The following is a 22,736-nucleotide window of genomic DNA, read 5'->3' on the forward strand; positions in this document are numbered from 1 at the left end:
GGACCAGATTCTGAAATGTTTATATTTCGAAGTATTGAAACTATCAAGACTTATTCAGATGATGAAACACATGGTAGAAGTGAATATGATCTAAAAATACTGTCTTCTAACTTGTCAAGTCTTTGATATTTTAATAGATACAGTAAACAAATGCCCCCTTTCATTTTCAACTGTTTGTGACATCTAAAATCAGGTTAGGGAGAATGTATCCGAGCTGAAGCTATCCTGATGAGCAGTTTGCATCTAAGGCAACAAAATAAATTGCATTCATAATTTGTTCCATGATGAGTTCATTTAACTGGATCAACGAGTCAAAGACAACTACTACATAACAACTGAACAATGCAATTTGTTCTTTCTTTTTTATTTTATTTCATTTTATTACACAAACACTAATAGTGAAACATTAATAGTCTAACATCCCTGAATAGACTGATAACTATTAAAACATAAGGAAAAGGGATATGCTGTTTCGATATGAATTGCATCTGCCTGTTTGACTCAATGTTTTACATTGCATCCAGTCATTCATCCATTCACAGACACATAAAGTCATACGCTGATGATGGCACGCTACATTGTAGAGAGACTGGCCTTGGGTGAGGCTGTCATTCAATTGACAGCTGTGGGTAAGGCATGTAAAGTCTATTAAGGTGTTTGTGTGCTAAACCAGATTTTGCTGGTTTATTGCTGGCCACCAATTCACCTAACCTAACTGCCATTTTCTTGGGCTGGGCTAGGAAGCAAGAGAGAACCAACAGGTGAAATATACCAACTCCATCTAGACAAAGTCTTGGCCAGGATTTGAATCAAAGTACTTCTTGTGGGCAAACAACAGTGCCACAGGCTGCACCACCATGCTGCTCTTTGCCAAAACATGTGAAGCTATTTTTCCTTTGATACTACATCCAAATCTGCTGAGAATTTGTTTGGGAAATATCCTTTAATTTAACTAGAATGCTTTCGTAATGAGCTTTTTCATGATCTCTGTAAGACCTTAACTCCCTCATCCTCAGTGATATTTGCCTAGATTTTGTAAGTATTAACACCCTGAGGAGACTTTGCAGTAAAAACCTTTAACATCAACTATGCACATTTACTTACTGTTGTCTTTTAAAAAAAAGAAAATCAATAATAGGTTTCAGGATTATCACTTTGGAAACCTTGTCATACTTGAATCATCCTCTTTTTTTATCCTTCCTTCAGAAAAATGACATTGCTGAAAGCTAGTTACACGTGGGTAGAGTTAGCTACAGCATTTGAATAAAAAGACATACAGAGAAAAATAAAGATAAAGCACTGGGATAAAAGGAGCATTTCATGGTTTCAGACAGGAGAAAGCAGGATCATGATTGCAGGAAGCAGGCAAGTGTGCATGGATGGTAGAAACATTACAGCAACAAACTGTATATTGGGCAGGTGATGGATTAAATCAGGTCGGCCATTAAAGGAATAGTACACCCAAAACATGATTAGCCTTCATTTTCTACTCACCTCCATGCTGAACAACACTCTGGAGTACTTTTTTGATATCTCAAATGCATCTGGAGATCTGGGAGGCTTCTTGCTGTCTGCTGACATTCAAATAATGGAGGTCCATGGCGCCCGAGACAGAAAGGTCCATAAAAGTCCACAAAAACGTGTCAATATTCCTCCATACTGCTCGTCCAATGTAATCCAAGTGTCCTGAGTGGGTAGCATCCAGAATTTACTCGAAACGAAGTCATTTAGAATGTTTTTAGAGCATAAACAGTAGTGTATAGGATTTCCTAATAGCGCCCCCATGCGCGCTCACGATTCTACGGAAGCCGGCAGACCAAACCGGAAGAAAGTGCGCATTCAGCGTCTGGTCTGCCGATAATGCAAGCGTAGAAGAAGAAATGTGCTGTTTACCTGTGCAAAGAAAGAAACAACGAAAGAAAAATGTCTGAGGACTTCAGTGTTGAGGAAGAGCATGAGTTCTTTGCCGAGCTGAATGCGCTGGTTTGGTCTGCCGGCTTCCGTAGAATCGTGAGCGCGCATGGGGGCGCTATTAGGAAATCCTATACACTACTGTTTATGCTCTAAAAACATTCTAAATGACTTCGTTTCGAGTAAATTCTGGATGCTACCCACTCAGGACACTTGGATTACATTGGACGAGCAGTATGGAGGAATATTGACACGTTTTTGTGGACTTTTATGGACCTTTCTGTCTCGGGCGCCATGGACCTCCATTATTTGAATGTCAGCAGACAGCAAGAAGCCTCCCAGATCTCCAGATGCATTTGAGATATCAAAAAAGTACTCCAGAGTGTTGTTCAGCATGGAGGTGAGTAGAAAATGAAGGCTAATCATGTTTTGGGTGTACTATTCCTTTAAACTAACAAATACAAGTAACACATGGTAAGGAGGATTAGCAAAGAATAGAACACAAAAAATCGACCGGAAAACAAGAATCCATCATAGCCAAACACAAAACACCAGAACACTTCACAGTGCAAAGTTAAAAGTGAAAAAAACAAACACAAAAAATTATTGAATCACTATGGATCAAAACAGAGCAAACCAGGATGTACATTAATTATTTTGAGGTTAAACATTAGCTGCTTAACAGGCAGGCCCAATATTTTTTTATGATGCTAAGTAAATCTCTCCACATATCTGAGGTCCTCTAACTTATTGATTTAATCTTTCACAGAAAATGAAAGCTGTATTAAAATCTTAGAAGCAAACAGTCTTGTTTTCACTAGTTATTGACTATGCTTATATAAGTTTATCATGTTAGGAAAAGAAAGTAAGTCCTTTGTAACACATAGACTGATTTATTACTGTAAATTCATAAATCACCAAACTTTTGCAAAAATAATCAAGGAAAAATATGGCACCTAACTTCCTTCAGTTCAACGTAAATGTTTTTAAAACCTCTTAAAACCCACCTAGTTTGAAATTTAGTACCGGTAATCCTCGTTTATTTGCATACCCAAATAGAAAACCAAATAACTGGGAATCTTTAAGCCCAAATTAGATGTGCGATACATCATTTGAAAGCTAAGACCTTTTAGTTTCAGAAAATAGAAAAAATTGAAAAATAAAATAGTGTGGGTAAAACATCAGTTCAAACATGACTCAAAGTTTGAGTTTTCTTCTCGAAAATAATAAGTCTTTTTTGAACAGCAGTAATACAGACATGCTCAAGAAAAGTCAAGCCTCATTGTATTACATTTGTTCTACATCATGTCAACCACAAATGTAAAAATTTTAAGACCTATAGCTACAACAGTTCTAGAGTCCGGGGTCTTCAAACTTTTGGTGTCACTAACGTCTCCAAACCTCTCCAAATGTGCCAGATTTTTCCAAATTGTGCAAATCGCTTTTACTTTACTGTTTGACCCAAAGACTAACACTGAAACATTTTGATGGCCACAAAACATTTATGAAGCAAGTATTTTTCGACTTTTTTTTCAAAATCAGTGTACATAACAAAATGTAACATTTATAAACCTGAAATAACATAAAAGTCTATAAACAATAGTGAAACTGCTGCTTTTCAAGCTAAAATGAGCCCCAGTGCATTTTCTGAGCTGTATTTTTTGTTTTTGTTTTTTTTCAGCCTTAGTCAGGGTAATAAAACAAAATCAGCGTCCAAACGTCAAAAATAGCTTTAAACTGTGCACACTGATCCAATCTCAGCAGTGTATTCCACTCTTTAGGCTGATTTATACTCCGAAACCAGGTTGTCTCTGTGTGTGTCGCAGTTAATTCAGACACTCTGGTGCTCCTCTCCGAAATTGTTAGGGACTGCAGACAGTGCCACAGACAGGAGGCCTCTGATTGGTCAAATTTACATCTGTTCTACTCTTATGAGTATTTCCTGTTTTGTATCTTACCAGCTTTTTTTGTTTTTATGACCGCCATTGTGGAAAACATCTCATGAAGATGGACCAGCTAGAAGAGAGAGAGAATGCTGGGACCCTCTTTTTCGCCCTCATGTGCCTCCATTGTCGCACAGACTTGCCCCTTGCGTTTTTCCTCTTCCTGACCGACCTCGGCCATAGCTAGACCCACAGCTAGTTTGTGGTTGTTCCTCTTGCGTTGTGGCGTGGAATAACATAGCACAGACCACGCTTCAAAATTGGGCATAAGTAGAACCAGCCCTTTACGCAAACGGGTAACACGGTTCTGCTTTATGCAACCCAGCCATGTCTAGCCTTGTTTGAAACCTTATTTCATTGGCTACAAAGCCAAACATCCTACATGGTCTTAACCAATAACAGCAGGACTCTATGAGGCATAATATCACTCTACTCGGTGCATCATTCTGTTCTTCCAATTACATATTATATCTGGGCATCAGTTCTCTAAAATTTCCACTAAAAAATTTCCATGAGGTGTGGCTCTAAGGTGTCATTACAATACCTTGCATTGTTAAAATTTTTGCATTAGGTTCTCTGCTATGCTACTGGGCGAGGTAGATATCTTATGAATGTGTTTATAGCTAGAGTATATTACCAACATTTAACTTAGTAAATGCCCCAGGCTGAAGTCCCTGGATCTGAACTCTCAACAAATAACACCAAACTGATCGCTTAGGTGTCCTAACAAGCGATTAAATAGATGTAGCGAATCGAGTGTCTGGCTGCTGGCTGAGTTCTGACCAAAACATAAAATAGCAAGCATAGTTTTTAGTGGGAGTTGCACAGTAAAGATTAATTGAATAAGCCATTTTTAAAGGATTTATTTAATTGATAGGTGTTTTGTATTCTGTTACATGGTAAAATAAACTTTAAAACCTAAAATAATTACTTTACTACTACTTTATTAGTTGTAGTTTGGGAGATTGTAGTTCATTTTAATCCAAAATGCGATGTACTGCTGCTGGGTTTTCACAATTCAACTCTTGGTTGAGGGTAATTAAGGGGGTTGGGTGCTGGGGGTTGGGTTATGGAAACTTTCTTCAAACCAAAGGGGGGCAGTTAGAAAACTTTGGGAGCCTCCAGTTTATAGAAATATCCGTGACATTTTTATACAGATCAATATTGTCGGGACATCTTTTTACAGAATTGTGAGAAAATGGGATGAGAGATCTGGTTGCTACCTTATAGAGTGATTTTTTTTATTTAATTAATAAATATCTAAGCAGGTAGGCAAACTTTACTTTGTATGAACACTGTAAAAACAATCTAGAAATAAGTAAAACTTTCTTAAATTAAGTGGATTTACCCTTAATTTGCAACGGAGTGATTATGTTTACTTTTAAAATAAGATATTTAGATAATATGCACTTGAAATAAGACAATGCAATTGTGTCTTCTTATTTTAAATGCAAATTGTCTCTTTTACCTCCTTAATTCAAGAACAAATGCACTCATTTTAAGAAAAACTGACTTGATTGTTGATTATTCTGATGATTTTTTTCCCCCAGTGAACGACTTGGTAAGGATTTAATAAGACACAGAAACAGCTTAGATATCTACCATTTTCAGCTAAAATCGGCCACATTGTAGGCAGCGTATCAAATCAAGGAGATCTCCTCCTTTACATTAGATCAGCTTTAGAAAGCTGCCAATTATGCAAATGTTTCAGACGTCGGAGGATGAGGGAGGTACCGGGGGGGCAGGGCCAGCCGACTGCTACGTGTCTTGAAAGTGGCGTTTAAAAAGAAGCTTCATCTGGTTTAAAAGCTTCAGTGTAAAGTTTGGTGATAAGAACTTTGGGACCCAGGCCCTGTCTGTCTGTCTGTCTGTCTGGTCCGGTGTCCAGCTGTGCGTCGGTGGTGCCAAAATGTCCGGAGTGAAAAAGCTTCGTACGGTGAGTAGATCTGCAGATAACGGGAAAGAAAAGCGACGGAAATATGTATTTTTTTTTTTGCCATGAAAACTTGGAAACTTCTCATGCATAATAGTGAATAAATCTTGTCAATTGCCAGGGGCGTACTTAAAATATGCGTCAAGTAACTTATTTGTTGAGTGACCATCGGAGCCCCCCTCCCCTCCCTCTGACCGCTCCAATCTGACCACAGCAAAGAGAAGACAGGTCTCTCTTCTCTTCCTTTATCTTACAGTAACTGTTTTCTGCAAAGCCGCTCTCTGTGCGCACATACCCAGGTGTGATCGCCACTGCCTTGCCTCTGAATAGGCTGATTGTAGTGGAACAATATCCATGTCAATCTGGCCCACTAACATTGGGTTTGTTGTAAAGAGGGCAGAAAGACGCCTCTGTGGAGCTGTGCGCAGGAATGCAGCCAATTTGCGGAACATGCCTTACGCTGAAATTTTATCCTGCACCAAATTCATCTTCAAGTGTCTCTCCAGGAAGAATATTTACTCTACACTGCAAAAATGATCTAGAAATAAGTAAAGATGTCTTAAAATAAGTGTATTTACCCTTAATATGATTTGGTAAATTAACATTTCTACTCTTAAAATAAGATAATTAAATAATATGCACTTGAAATAAGCAGTGGCACGGGAAGGGGGGTGCTGCAGGGGCTGCAGCCTCCCTCGTCATAGCATCAGCCCCCCATGGTGGGGGGCTGTGGAGTAACATAATATTGTACTTAAAAACATGAAATTATTTATTTATTTATTTTTTTAAAGACTGTGTTTGACATGGGATTAAAATGATGGGCTGTGTATAAGATATAAACTAATGATTCATTATTTTAATATTTCATAAAAAACTAGGCTACTCCCCCGGAAGCTTCCTCCACCTCACATTCGTTTAGGCATGGCTAGCAATAGGCAGCAGAAACGTATTTCTGACTATTTCGAGGTGAGGAATGGTTTTAATTCCCCTATACGCTAGAATAAGGCTGCATATCACTAAATATTATGTCTGTATTAAGCTATTTAGTGATAAAATATGAAATTAGTTAATTTTTTTTTGTGTGTGTGTTTTTTGTTTCAGATATGAAATCATTCCCCATATCCATAGTCGAATGGACTTTCAAGACGTTCAATGTTCAGTTTAGGCTATATTTAGGCCATGTTTCATTCAAGTATTCCTGATCCTATTGATTGCGAGCTCTTGTTTGTTTCGAATGATTAAAAGAGAAGAAATAAAGTTTAAAATGTTCATGCTTTGTTCCGATGCATTTTAAATGGCAGTTTTTGGCGACAAATGTAGGCCTACAATATTATGTTAAAAACGTCAGCCACAGCCCTCAACATAATGACGTCACGTGTTTTCTAACCCAGCCATCAGCCCCCCTCGCTTGAAACAGCTTCCAGCGCGCCTGGAAATAAGTGAATAAAATAGTTTTTCCTTATTTTAAGTGTAAATAGCCTTGTTCCATAGGCAAAAATGTCTCTTTACCTCCTAAATCCAAGAACAAATGCACTTATTTTAAGAAAAAATTTGAGTAAAATGTATCCATAAAAGCCATTTAATCCGATGGAGCTTAGTTAACTTCAGGCTTGCTGTTATACTGAGATGTATTTCTCACGTTTTAAGGGAAATTGAGAAACATTTGGTTTCTGAATCCTTAACTGAAAAAACTGCGCTGCCATGTAAAGTGTTTAGAAACGTGGACACTTTTTCTTCACTGCTTGATAATACAGAAAAAAAAAAAAAACAGTGAGTAAATGGTTTTAAAAAGAGCGCATTTAGACTTTATGCAATTGTTTTATTATCATTCTACTTGCTGGCTGTGATAAGTTTTTTTTTTTAAAGAAACGTGAAAACCCAAATTGGCCAGTGGAGTGAAAAAAAAATCTATGGGATTTTTTTTAAAGTGTGACAAAAAATTAAAGTTCTCTAAAAAGTTATTAGCTGGTTATACTTATAAATGAATGCACTTTTTTCAGAAAAAAATTAATAAATATATATATATATATATATATAATAAATACATAAACACACATATATATATAAATAAACGTATATCTTCACCCTCTGATAAATGCTGTGAAATAAAGAAAATTAATCCATTTAAATTCAGATATAGACGAAATTGATAAAGATAATTGGAGTAAACTCCAATTATCTGTATCTGAGGATAAAAACATTTTTCATACTTAATATAATAATATTATTCTTACTCTAAGAAGTGAGGTCATTAGTGCTGTACATGTTTAGTTGTTCAGCATTTATCTGTTTAACAGATGTCGTCTTTAGCATAAGGATGACATGGCTGTCAGAGTGATAGAAAATAAGCAAGATAAAGTATCCCCCTGTAAGGCGATCTGCAGTGTTTGAGAGTCATTCAACCTTTATCAGTACTGATTTCTTTAAAGAGAGGATGCAGTTCAAAATTAAAGCAAGATTAATAGACATGTCCTGTGTAAGTAGGCGAGGTCATTAGAGTGGCTGTTTTTGGATTAAAAGCTAGTAATATTGATCATACAGAACATATCAGACAGCTATTTGAAAAAATGTTCCACATCCCTGAACTCAAACACTGTGGACGTTTCAGAGGAAGGGGTTTCTCAGAATCAGCTCTGTGTTTATAGGTGAAAGGAGGCTCTGTGAACACATCTCCTCAGACATGCCCTGAGTTCCTGTTAGGCAGCAGCAGGGTGGAGTGCGGTAGAATTTTTGAGCGTTGGGTGGAAGATTTGCAATGCCATAGATGCTGGAAAGAAAGGAGACTTGGTGCTGAGGGCTGAGCGGGTGGGCATGAGCTCTGCCACATCATCTCTAGGCAGAAAGAAGCACACTGGACACATTGTGCCGTCAGTCTCAGCTCCCTCCCTCCCCTCAATCCCTGCTGCACTTTGCGTTGCTGCCATATTCCAGCTATCTAGAAGTCAAAGGAACTGTATTTATAAAACTACGTCATGATCTTTTTGGTTGAGCGTGTAAAACCAGTCTTGACTATGATACTGGCACGGCAGAGTAGATAAACACTGCAAGGTATTGTGTGCTTGTGATCTTTCCATTGTTGATAAAGCTCTTTCATGCCTGGGAGGACAGCTGTTGGTTTGATATAGGAAATATAAATAATAATAACAATAATGTTTTTATCCTTAAAACATCCCTCTACTCTACTTTTTCTTCTTTCAGGACCTCAGCAGGTCAACTAACGTGGTGTACCAGGCGCACCATGTCAGTCGGAACAAGAGAGGGCAGGTTGTAGGCACAAGGGGGGGCTTCAGAGGCTGCACCATCTGGCTTACAGGTTCCTATATGTGTAGCTTTCCCTCTTGTGGACTATTTCCTTTTCTTGTCGCTTTTAAGTAATGCATATCCCCTTAACAATCCCAATTAGGTTTGTCTGGTGCTGGAAAAACGACTATTAGTTTTGCCTTGGAAGAGTATCTGGTATCCCACGCCATTCCCTGCTACTCGCTGGATGGAGACAACATTCGTCACGGCCTGAACAAGAATCTGGGCTTTTCTGATGAGGACCGAGAGGAAAACATCCGACGTGTTGCCGAAGTGGCAAAACTTTTTGCTGACGCTGGTCTTGTTTGTATTACCAGCTTCATCTCACCATTTACAAAGGTAAAATAAACAATTTTATACAGCTTTTTTTAAACTCAAAACATTAACATCTAGATTTATTCTAGACTTAGAGGTATCCTCAATGTCTCTATAAAACACATTTAAAAACAACAACAGCTGACCAAAATATTGGTAAGTTCCACAACCTATCATGTACCTAATTTCTGTAACTTTTCAGAGCTTACCAAATAACTTCCTATAACTTTAGTGGAGCTCACTTGTTACTTCATGAAAGTTGAACATTTTCTTGAGAGGGTCTCAGTAGCTCCGGGAACGTTTGTGGGGAAGAAGGTCCAAAATAATTTTCCTGTTAGGTCTGGAAAGTTCAACTGCATTTATTATAAAATTAAGAAATTATTTAAAGTTTAACAAAGTTACAGTGAAGTAAGTGGCGAGTTCTGGACAGTACATAATAAGTCCGGAAAAGTAGTGGCTGTGTATAAAATGCAGTATTTTAAACCATTACAACTGCTACAGGTTCTGGCTAAAAGCTGCTGGTTGCTGTTTGCATCTACAGGACCGCGTCGAGGCAAGGAAGATCCATGAAAATGCTGGGCTAAAGTTTTTTGAAGTTTTCGTCCACGCTCCCCTTGAAGTGTGCGAGAGCAGAGATGTGAAAGGACTTTACAAGAAGGCTCGCGCCGGAGAGATTAAAGGTCCGCTTGGCAATTCCCTGTTATTTTCTGTGATCAGCTTCAAAACCTCTCCAGTATTTGCTTTTCTTTAAAAGCTCCACATCCTATACTGTGTTACCTGTCTTTACTCAGACTATTTTTTTCACACCGATTCAACATATTTTGGCAGGTTTCACTGGGATTGACTCGCAATACGAGAGACCAGAGGCTCCAGAGCTTGTGCTGAAAACCGGAGAGCTCACTGTGAACGAATGCATTCAGCAGCTGCTTGAGCTGCTACAGGATCAGGTGGGTGGGACGAGCAAGAGTCCTGGCTCTGCAGTGAAAACGTATATATGGAAAGCACACAGGTTGCCTTTAGAGTCTGTTTACATTTTTATCCTACAAAAAGGCTACTGTGAGAGCGCATTGTTCTCAGGTGTGCCTTAGAACCAACATGACTACATTGAAAAACAATAAATATCCCAGTTTAAATAGGTGATGGCGGATGTTGTAAAGCAAAATAAATATAATGAAGGAGGAGTTGAGTTTAACTAATTTTCCATTAGTCTTAATGTGTTGACCTAAACTTTACTAAAATGGAAAGTGCAGCATGTCTTGTCTCATCATGTAATGTTTTTCTTTCAAGCACTCTGTGTCATTTACGTCTTCAAAGTTTATAATTTACGAGGGGAATGATTTCTTTTGTTTCACATAACTTTGACAGATTAACTCAAAGGAGCCTCATTATGAGGACACACAGACAAATAACAGTTTATGATAAATTGAAATGATGTCACAAGTAAATTTAACCATAGAGAGATCAATAAAGTTCTAATCCCTTCTATTCTATTCTAATTGTGCCTGAATACTTACAGTCAAACTTGCTACATCTGGACATATTTATAATAAATAACTAATAAAATATGCCAGTGCACAAATACTGTGTGCAACAGTATGAGTTGAAAGGTGACAATTAAAAAATGTACAGCTTGACTAAAGTCTATATTTTGCACAATTGTGAAAATGATGCAGATTTTGACTGACCCCTAACATATGGTATTTTAGCCCTTAGTGTGAGCCTGTAGGCAGTTAAAATAAAATCGTATTCAACAATAGGAATAAAAGAATAGCTATATTTTGGGGGGGATTCACAAATAATAATGTCTACTACTAATGATGAAAATTATCTCTCTTTAGGTCTTACTGCTATTATATACTGAGATTAAAGGCCTATGTAGTACAAGAGATTATTAGAATCATTTGGAAGAAAAAAGTAGTTATTTTTCCAATTTTTTTTTCATTACAGGAAAAGAAAAATAATATAAAGTACAAATTTTAAGAAAAAGTTGAAATCATTTTTCGTTATTAGAATTCTGTAGTCAAACAATAATCAAACATTATCCATTGTGACTTTATCTTTTTAACTTTAATCTTAAACCGATACTGTGATAAAAATACTTAATCCTCATTTTATACTATTACTTTAATATGATAATAATAATAGTGCAGTATTTATTATCTCATTCTAAGGGGATAAAAAATGCATTTTAAAAGTTACGTTTTTTAACAGAATAACAGTTTTATACACATATTTTTTGAGATTCTATTCAGATTTACCCACTTCTGTTTAAATAGAAAAACCTATTTAATTATTTCGAATTAGGGATTTTCAAATGGAGATTAGACTGATAAAAGAAAAACTTTAAACCTTTTTTTAAGCAATAAGAAAGAAGCTGATGCCTGCTCTAGCGTTGTTAGGTGCTAAAAGTTAGCCAGTGACTGTATTCTCATGCTTTAGAAACAATGTAAAAGTGGTGAAGGCACTTTTTATGGTTATTTAAAAGCGTGTCGTTAGATATGAATTCCACTTAATCTTAGTGTACCTCTCAGGTTGGTTGTCAGGCCATTTTTTTCCTCTAATTTGACCAAAACTATGACTTGAAAATTTTGTTCTGCATGTAGCCTTATAGCCTGTGATGATTTCCTTTGTTTCACCTCCTTTTATTTTTAAGGACGCTGCACAATAGGTTATTATTATAAGGTTAAAAGCGTAAATATAAAAAACAGTGAAAGTACTGCTGTACCAAGTTACAAAGGAGTTTTCAATCCTGTTAAAAAGAGCCAGATTAAGCATCATTTGAGATCAGATTAAAGGAGTAATAGGTAGTCTAACCCTGTGGAAGCAAAATATAAAGAAAATGCTTGATTTTTAACTTTGGAATAGCATATGCAGGGATAGGTTTATGTACATACCTGTCAGAAAATATTTTTTATTTTTAAATTAAATTCCCATAAAAGTAGCTGTTAATTTTATAAGAGCAAGAGCCTGTAAAAAGCTAAGCAGGTAAAAAGTTAAATATGAACATGCTCGTTATTTATCAAATGCTAGTTCTCTGTTAGACCAGAGGCAGATAATTCATGTCCAGAAAGGAAAACCCAGTTTTCCTTTATTCTGTTCACCCGACCAGCTGATTAGAACGCAGTCTGTGTTGTAAAGCTGGAAATTCAAATGAGTAAAACTAATATTTATACAGGCTTTTTGCTTTCTGGACCTGGATTATCCACCTCTTCTTAGGACTTGGCAAACCTGCAAATTCACAACACACCATGTACTTGAATTATAACAGTCAACCCTGATCTCCGGCCAAGGCACCAGCTATTCTGGGTAAAAGGTAACTGATAAAGTAAATATGTAAACAAATAAGACTCATCCAACCATAACACTGAGTCAGTAGTTGATTTTTTCAAAAATATTGCTGCAGCAATGTGTTAAACCCCTTTTATCAATTTGCTTTATCACATATGTCATTATGAGCTGTCTTGCTGTGTAGCAAGATAGTTCATTTACAGGGATAAAAATTTTTATCTTGACTCCAAACACTAAACAGCAAATTTGATTTATGTTGTGTTTCTTATTACGTATTATTAAGTTGTATGGCAAGAATATTTTACTCATCAAAGAAATATGTCCCTTAGAAACATCAAGCGAGTGATGCTATTGCCTCAGGCAAGTACTACAGTATTGGTCTTGTAGGTTCCCATAAAAAAGTTGTATTCTGGTTTTTCTGGTTGCTCGATTGTTATCTTGATTATGTTACCTCTTGGTCACATGGTACCATTTTTTCCCAGGCAACACGGAAAGTGGTTTAATTCCAATGAAGGCTTTACTGTTAATTTATTTATATAAATGTAAAGACACGGAGAAGGCAACAAGTGGTAATAATCCAGGTTCAAATGCTTTTATTTAGAGGAAAATCAGATTGGAGTAGCCCATCCAGGACACACTGAAGAGGGCACAGCAACACTATAAGCAAACAAACAGATATCAAGATATCCAATAATTATTAAAAGCTTCTTTAAGGATAATTTGTAACATTTTATAGAGGAAGACTCATTTATCGTTTTTGGACTATTGAAATAAAATAATAAAAAAAAAATCTGTATCAAACCCTTGGGGCTGAACTTTGACCTCCTTTAAAACTAAAAAAACTTTTGTAGGTAAAACGTAACATTAGGTTTATAGAAGGGATTAGCAGGGTGTCTATAGTGTTGAGAGGACGAAGGGACGGGTTGGTAGCTGTCAGTCTAACATGGTTATTAATATTGCATTATTAAATTATTAATAGGACAGGCTTTAAATTTGAGCCACGCTGCAGCATTCTGATGATGAGTACTAGAAGGTTTATTAGTAGGGAAGAGATAAGATAAATGGTCACACTGAAAAGTGAATTATCCCTTTTTTTGGAAGTTGGGTTGGTATTCCTATTAGTCTGCTGAACTGAAGCCATTTTAAAGTAAAACATGTCTACAGGTAGGGGTGTGGGAAATAATCGTTTTGGCGATATATTGTGATATTCGGCTGCCCAATATAATATCGATCTTTCACTTCTTAGTATCGATATTCAAAAAATGGTTACATAAAACATTGATGGGAAAATGGGCTACTTCTGCACCGCCACTCTGGCAGAAAGCGCTGTGGAGCTCTTTAATTGTGCGTGCAGCACCAAATCTGTATTTGAGGCAGTCACAGTGGAAGAAAACTCCAAACAACATGCATAATAATACCTAATCAATATTTTCTGATGAAAATATACAGCAGTTGCCGTTTTATCTCATCATTTGATTTTGATAGCTGGGGAAAATATGGCAATATATAGTGATACTGCAATATCGTGATAATATCGTATCGTGACCCAAGTATCGCGACATGTATCGAATCGCAACACTCATGCCAATACTCACCTCTATCTACAGGTACATATAAAGGTGATAGAAAGATGGATGAGCCCTCAGTTTGTCTTGTCTGTTCCTTTTTCCTACCTACAACTGTTGACTTAATGATGAATATGCAGTTCATGGGATCTGCTTGGATAAAAATCCCTGAATGTTCTAAAACCTTATTTAATCAAAGAAAAACAACCAATGAACTTAGGCTTACAAATGATTTCCACTGTCCATAGAGCATCGTACCAAGCGAAATCATGGAGGAGGTGAATGAGCTCTTTGTTCCGGAGAACAAGCTGAATCTTCCCATGGCGGATGCAAGCATCCTGCCCACCATCAGCATCACCAAGGTGATAGCTTCTTTCAGGCCATTTTTCCTAGACTTCTCGTAAAGATGATGTAGGATTGTTGTCTCTTTACATGTTGATGATTAACTGTTCTCCCTCCTCAGCTGGATCTCCAGTGGGTGCAGGTCTTAGCTGAAGGTTGGGCGAGTCCTTTGAAGGGCTTCATGAGGGAAAGAGAGTTCCTCCAGGTCCTGCACTTTGGTAACCTGCTGGACGGTGAGAAATAACCATTCGATCATTTTTATTCATATTCATTGTATCAGGCGCAAAAAAGAAGCATCACATGTCCTAACAAATATAGTATAGTCAGTTTAGAAAGACTAAAATAAACCAAAAATCGACCTATTCGTTTAATGTATTAATGTGCATAAAAAAGTCCATACTTACTTCATTGTTTCTGCTCATGATATGGAGGGCTCCATTAATACACTCCATCTAAGATTTTCTCTTAAATACCACTTTAAAATCAACAACATTTAAGAATTAAAGTCAAGCTACATCTGTTGCATTCTTTAAGATGTCAATATTTTGAGTATTTGTTTTCATCTTTCTCACTTTAAGCATTGATTTGCTCTAACAAACATCCAAGGTCTTCACAGAACAGCTGATATTTATTTAATCTAGAGTTTTAGTGGGTTGGGAGTAGGCCCTGATGAAACTAACTTGCCCCCCCTGCGTTTCCATTTCAGGCGGGGCCATCAACATGTCTGTTCCTATCGTGCTGCCTGTCAGCACTGAGATCAAGCAGGAGCTGGATGGCAGTGCAGCCATAGCTCTGGAGTACCAGGGCTCTCGTGTGGCTATCCTCAGGAACCCAGAGTTCTACGCACACCGCAAAGAGGAACGCTGCGCCAGACAGTGGGGCACCACATGTCCAGAGCACCCGTACATTAAGGTGATGAGGGGCAACCATCTATTCTCTGCTACACGGAGGAGTCAGTGGTGCCATTGGACCTCAAGGCTTTCTTCTGCTTTAGATTTTTTCCCCCACTTTAAATGTTTCCGATCGTAAAAGAAATGTTAATATTAGACAAAGATAAGCTGCATAGATGCAGAATATATATCTCTATTACGTGAGCTAGCTATAAGAATATGTCTCTATTAGAAAAGGAGCAGACTCCTAAGCCTAATCTGGTTCTGCCGTCCTTAAAAACAACAAACTACCTCAAGTGTTTCACATCAGCATGGAGGGATTCTGCTGCTAAACACAAGGATGCTTAAGCTCCAATTTGTATGGTTTTTGTTGTTGAACCATAAATGAAGCAAAATAGATATGGATTGCCCATTCAACCTGCCCACTGACTATTTTCCTCATCACTTCCTGAATATTTTAAATATTAATATTAATACTTTAAAGTAGGATATGATAAGTTGCTTTTTTGAGTACTCTTAGCCTACTTCATGTTGTCAAACAGGTTCTATTTAAGTGATTCCTTGGCCAGGTAGTGACCTAAAAAGAGAGATTATAAGCTATTATAAAGCCATAATAGCTTTATGTCTTGATATATTAAATCATCTTTTTTTTTTACTTAGGATTGAATATTGAAATGTGTTTAATGACCTCAAGAATTTAAATGTAACAAACTGACAAATAAAAGAAAAAATTTTACCAGCACTGTATGTGTAGATGGGGGTCTATCAGTGAAACATGTATTCTTGCACACCAACTTACGCAGTAAATTAGATCACCTGTTCGCCCAACAGAAATGTTTTTGGATTTTTAGGTCGTTTTCATACAGAAAATGTTCAAGATACAAAGTTCATTGTCCTGCTGCGCTTTACTTCTATTGTGTTTCCATTGTGCAGATGGTAATGGAAGGAGGTGACTGGCTGGTGGGCGGTGACCTGGAGGTGTTGGAGCGAATCAAATGGAATGACGGACTTGATCAGTACCGTCTCACTCCTAAGGAACTGAAGCAGAAGTTCAAAGATATGCAAGCAGGTTGGAAATTCTTCATTTATTTTAATGGATTCTACGTCAGTGATCGTAATATCCCATTGCTGGCAAAGCCCAAACTCTTAATGAAGTGTGCACGGGGGACCCTGCACCATTTTTATCAAACTTGATGACCTAAACACAATCCTGTGTTGCTTCAAAGTAATTTAACACCTGTGTGAAATTCAACCTATAATTTTAGAAAAGTTTTTAAAAAAAATCTATTTAAAAAAAATAATTCCAGTAACTGCTGCAAAGAATTGATTTAAATCTGAATGGTATCCTTTAGTTGTCAGGACAGTTAAGGACATTTTACCTTAGAGGTGGAGAACAAATAGTGTAGCATCTCCCCGAATGATGGTCAACACTTGACTGATGGTTTTCTTGTTTATTAAAATCACAGCGTTGTCAACTATAATCCTTTTATAATCGCGTGATTTACATATGGGCTGCGTCCGAATGTCCGGCCTAATCACTATATAGGGCACTATGTAGTAGTGGTTACACAATTTTAAATGAGTGAACATCCAGTGGATGAAAAAGCAGTGGACTCGAAATTTCCCACATTGCACCTTGAAAAGTAGTGATCATCCATGGTCGCTACCTGACAGTGGTGAAAAATAACAAATATAGCGCAGGCACCGTGCGGCGAGGTGGAGTTACATGACCAACGGGGAGCAAAAAGTAGTGATCATGCGTTTGAACATTATGTTAACTGAGTTCACAATAAAGTCCACTATTTAGTCCCCGCTCTATCTAATAATTGAGGAAATTAGGGGTTATCAGAATCAGAAATACTTTAATAATCCCAGAGGGAAGTTACTTTTGCTACACGCTCCAGTTACAGTTTTATATATATATACACACATCCAACAACACAAGATAATAAAGATAAAAATAAAAATAAAAAAGAGATAAAATATATACACATATAGCTCTTCTGTGTATATATCTATGTATGTATATATATGCATATGTAAAAACTAAATCCAAGTAAAGTGAAAATCCAAGTAAAGTGATACGTGGCGTGCAAAAATAGTTAGGATGGACGTTCGGAGCCATGGTGTTTCTGAGAGTCCTGAGAGAAAATCATCCGCACTAACAGTAGCTACCAATGCTCACAGTGAACACAAACAGGGTTTTATTTTTTAGGCTTTGTGTAAACGGCATTTCATTCACCTTTTATTTCATAAATCCAAGTGTGTTTCCTTTTCTTTCAGAAAAAACAAAGCAACAGATCAAAAAGTGAAATGGTAAATTTAAAGCTGCATGATCACTTCTGGTGTGTGAGGTTACCCCTCCTTTTTTTACTCATCATGACATGTGTAGGATGCTGAACCCAGAATTGATTGATGTAATAATTCATCCAACAATACAGAGTGTTTTGGAGATAATTTGTGATGCTATTTATTTATTATCTTATTTAATTGCACCAATTTTTTTTATACTTTATATAATATTTTGGTTCTAATTTTAGCCCAATAATAAACATTTAAAATAAAAATTCAAACTAAAATGGTTTCTTGATGGTTGCTAACTTATAAAGCATGTTAAACTGCATCCTTTTAAATCTTTGTAACAGTAACAAAGAAGCTACAGGGACTTTTCTTGGCTTTATGTAATTTTTTGGGATTTGTTTATGCTAAAAAAAAGCAGGCCTACAACCCTAACCCCAAGGCACTATAAAGTTAAATGTATGACCACACAATCTACATGAGTCACTTAAAAGGCATGATGAGCTTGTTTGTTGTGACTTTTTATATTTGGTTTCATAATCTTTAAATTGCTTTGCAACAACTAATTTTGCAGTTTTTACAATCTAGAATTTTCTTTGTTTTTTCTTGCTTTAGATGCAATCTTTGCATTCCAGCTGCGCAATCCAGTCCACAACGGTCATGCCCTCCTCATGCAGGACACCAAGCGGCGTCTCCTGGAGCGAGGTTACAAAAACCCGGTCCTCCTACTCCACCCTCTGGGTGGTTGGACCAAAGATGACGATGTGCCTCTGAGCTGGAGGATGAAGCAACATGCTGCCGTCCTGGAGGAGGGCATTCTGGATCCATCCAGCACCATCGTGGCTATCTTCCCCTCACCCATGATGTATGCTGGACCTACAGAGGTGGGGAGCAGCCAGCAGTTATTATCAGTCAGTAAAACCATGCAGGGCTGAGTATCAGCTTGGATGTCTTCCAGGTGCAATGGCACTGCAGAGCAAGGATGATTGCTGGTGCAAACTTTTACATTGTTGGCCGAGACCCAGCCGGCATGCCTCATCCTACGAAGAAGGAGGATCTGTATGAACCCACACATGGAGGAAAGGTACTCACCATGGCCCCCGGCCTCACCTCTGTGGAGATCATCCCCTTCAGAGTTGCTGCCTACAACAAGACCAAGAAGGCCATGGACTTTTACAGCCCCGAATGGTGAGCAAAGAAACATTTAACATCTCAGAAACATTCATGATCTTTCTTTTTCTTTTCAAATCTTGACTTTCAGTCCTGGATCAATAGTGTAAAGTGTTCTTCAAATATAATCCTTGAGAGGCAATGTCCTGAAACTGTTAGATGCACCTCTACCCCGGCACTGCTGAATTTAATCAAATGCTCATTAACAGGCCTTGGTGCATCTTAAAATCTCACTCAGGAGATATTTGGGCTGTTTGAAAGCGTTTTGAAGTAGGATTATATCTAAAAGTTGCAGGAAAGTGGTTTTCAGCTCAAGCTCACCAAGATGAGAAAAAGAAGACACCTTTTTAAAATAAATGTAATAATTTTGATAGAATTTCATTCCTTTAGTACCAACTTACATTTTTGGCTTTTCTATGTGTAGCAGTTATGTAGAATCGTTACTGGTTTTAGCAGCTTTTTGCATTTGCTTCTATCCATAGTGACATGCAATGAAAACACATCAGACAACTAAAGTGAAACGTCATGCATAGTATTCAACATACATATAATAATTAGAGATGCACCGATCTGATACCTGGATTGGATATCGGCTTTGATATTGACTAATTAGCTTTATCGAGTATTGGTGATTTGATATCAGAGATCCAATTTGAGCATTTAAGGGTATAGTGGAGGATTTCTTGAATTTTTGAAAAGACCCACCCTTTCCACTTAAAAAAAAAACACATGCACAACCCTGTACCCGCTTCCGAGAGGGGACGCCTATTAAATGTGTGTGAGAGGAGAAATGGGCTCATGCACGCTGTGTTTAAAAGTTGCTGTTTGCATCGCTGATACAAGAAGAGTTGCAATTTTTCCACTATGTCAGACTCACCACCGTTAAGTGAGAATGGGGACGAGCACTTAGGGCGGCCTTACGTAAACATATCACCAGAATGATAGAAAAAGGAAAGGAAAGGAAAAGAAAATCAGTGCACCTCTAAATATCATGGATATCTGGACCTGTCTTTTTCATGTATTCTGGGTTTCATTGTGTACGTCATCACTTTAGAAAGCTAGCATTAGGTAACCTTAGCTGATGTGTCCTGCAGCTTGTGTCCCTCAGTTTGACACAGATCCATTTTTTTTGATGATCTAATCATTGTCAGTCAGTAACCTCTCCTCCTCTACTTCTTAACTGCTGTTAAAGACAGACGGCCACGTTGTGCTCAATGAGATGTCCCTAGCATTGGGTTTTTTTAATGACACAATCCCTGATTGTGTGCTATATTGCTTTGTCTTTATCATTCTGTTTGTTCTCCCAGTTATCATTTATTATCAATGCAATTGATAATAAATGAAAAAATGTCTTATCAATGCAGTTGGTTGCAGTGGACTTTATTTAAGGGTTCAGGATTAAAGTGGGCTAAATAAGTGTGAGCTTTTTAGATTTCTATTTTTAAAAAGGTTCTTCCACTTTCCGATGACGTGTCACGTTGTGTTTGTCTGCGAGATTAAATTATTAGAAAATACATAAAATTGTGTGGTTTCGATTAGAGGGAATATGAAAAAGCTAAACTGTAACTGTAAACCATTATTTTAAGATGACCATCCATCAGTTTTTATTTCTAATCTCATAATTCTGATTTCTAATGACATGTTTATTCTCACTGTGGTTCTTTAATTCCTCAGTCATGCAGATTTCGAGTTCATCTCTGGAACCAAGATGAGGAACTTGGCTCGGAGTGGGAATAACCCTCCAGATGGCTTCATGGCCCCCAAAGCCTGGAAGGTCTTGGTGGAGTACTACTCATCTATTCAGAAGAGCAACTAATCATTGCTCAGTCCACACTCAAATTAGTTTTACTCTTAAACTGGGGGCAAATATATTTTACACTCTTTCCTTTTGGGGATATTTTAGGTGGGAGGGTTTTATATAAGCAATGAGATATTCTTGCAAAGTGTTTTTGTTTGTTATATTCTGGCATTTATTGAAGTTAAAAAATATTTACATTCCTATGAAAGTGTACCAGTTTATAAATCCATTATGTTTTTAAAAGCATATTAACTTATGCTATGTATTTTATTAAATTAAAAATAACCTAAGACTCCTTTTTATAGGTTCAGAAGTGGGCTTAGTACTTGAAATTATGTTTTAATATCTCTGAAGGAAACAGGATTTTTTTTCATAGATTTTACATTTGCAGCATTTCACATGACTATTATACCAGATGTTAGTTATGATCAAAGAGTGCTTTTGTTGCTACACACAATGCCAGCCAGTGTAACATATGGCTGTTTTATATGATGTGAAAAGTGCCTTTTTCCTGTCTTGTCATCAAAAACTGTAACTATTCATTCTTGCTGTTTTGCTGTAGTTTCGTTGATGCTTGAATGGCATTAGGATGTGGACTTGCTTGTGTATTCATGTGATTAAAGTCTTGGTTTAAGCAAAGAGGATGTTTGAGATGTTCCAATAAAAAAAAATCAAATGTTTTCATGAATCCTAACTTCATTTCTAATAATGAAGCATGTGTCCCTTATCATAAAGGAGATCCCGCAGTCTTCCATTGCCTTCGATGCAACATGGTTTCCTACAATGTTTGCCTGCACACAATGCTTGGATCAAAGTAGAATAGGTTAAAGCATAGATGTACAAATAAGAGTAGACCCCGCATTGACTGTTGCAGCACAAAAATAATTGGCACCATCTTGGGGAGGTCGACCCCCCTACCCTAATCAGCTGGTTTACGCAGAAAAGAAGAAGGATGCCTTGGCACGGTGGTGATCCCTTCACAAAGACAAATCCCTTTATTGTCCCCAAATTAGTAAATTGTGGTGTTACAGCAGCAACAGGTTACAGCAAAAGTGGTCACACAGCTGTGGACCATTAAAAGGGTATAAAAAACAGAATAAGTGACAAAGTTTTTTAAAAAGTATATAAAATAAACAAATAAAATAATGCGCAGTGTTTTTACAAATATAAATACAGTAAATCTGAATAAATAATCAATATACAGCTGTGGACATTTTACAGTGTGTGTATATATATATATATATATATATATATATATATATATATATATATATATATATATATATATATATATATATATATATATATATATATATATATATATATATATATATATATATATATATATACATGAATACCTGTATAAAAATACTTGTTTATATACAAATAAAAAATATGAGGGGCTTGGCTTTGCAACATGCATACATCCTATCAGAATATTCTATTACTCTTAACCACATAAGGATATTCAAATGCACTGAACCATTTGTTTGTTTTCATAAAAAAAAACACAATCGTGAAAATGAGTTCAATATTCACCGAGTTAAAGTTGACTAAAATAGATTATTTTGACTGCTCAACAAATTACAGAGCGGAGCTGTCGACCGCCCCAAGATGGCGCCACCAAATCACCTCAGAGCCCATAGGCGAAAGCCATCGATGCTGGGTCTACTCGTCTATGGGTTTAAGACCTGGATAAGAAAAGGTGCGATGCTGCCATCTGCTGGATAATGGGTGGAATAACATCCTGAGAACAGCACAATCAAGTTTTGCTTTCAGGTTAAAAAAACTCAACCCATGCACTCAGAGCAGCTCCTTTAACATTTAAATATATAGATCCCTTGAAGCATTCAATCCCTATTTCTAATTATTTAGTTAAATCCTTTATAACAGATTGAGGAGATGCCTTAAAACTAAAACACTTGATGCTGGAAAAATGAAACGGTCAGGTAAGCTAATTACTACTACATCAGTGATTAGCTG

General features: G+C 37.0%; 1 protein-coding gene across 1 annotated transcript; it reads left to right on the forward strand.

The window, feature by feature from the left end:
* Positions 1–5,583: 5,583 nt before the first annotated feature.
* On the forward strand, positions 5,584–21,433 carry LOC119790861 (bifunctional 3'-phosphoadenosine 5'-phosphosulfate synthase 2-like). The gene is made up of 12 exons (XM_038296592.1): positions 5,584–5,790; positions 8,986–9,100; positions 9,191–9,426; positions 9,944–10,082; positions 10,231–10,349; positions 14,504–14,617; positions 14,719–14,830; positions 15,304–15,509; positions 16,421–16,556; positions 18,401–18,669; positions 18,744–18,973; positions 20,630–21,433. The coding sequence occupies exons 1-12, from the start codon at positions 5,764–5,766 to the stop codon at positions 20,769–20,771; spliced, it is 1,845 nt and encodes a 614-aa protein (XP_038152520.1). The 5' UTR covers positions 5,584–5,763; the 3' UTR covers positions 20,772–21,433.
* Positions 21,434–22,736: the final 1,303 nt, after the last annotated feature.

The sequence above is a fragment of the Cyprinodon tularosa genome, unplaced genomic scaffold, assembly GCF_016077235.1.
Source record: "Cyprinodon tularosa strain WSP-4 unplaced genomic scaffold, ASM1607723v1 ctg372, whole genome shotgun sequence".
In the NCBI taxonomy this organism is placed as follows: domain Eukaryota; kingdom Metazoa; phylum Chordata; class Actinopteri; order Cyprinodontiformes; family Cyprinodontidae; genus Cyprinodon; species Cyprinodon tularosa.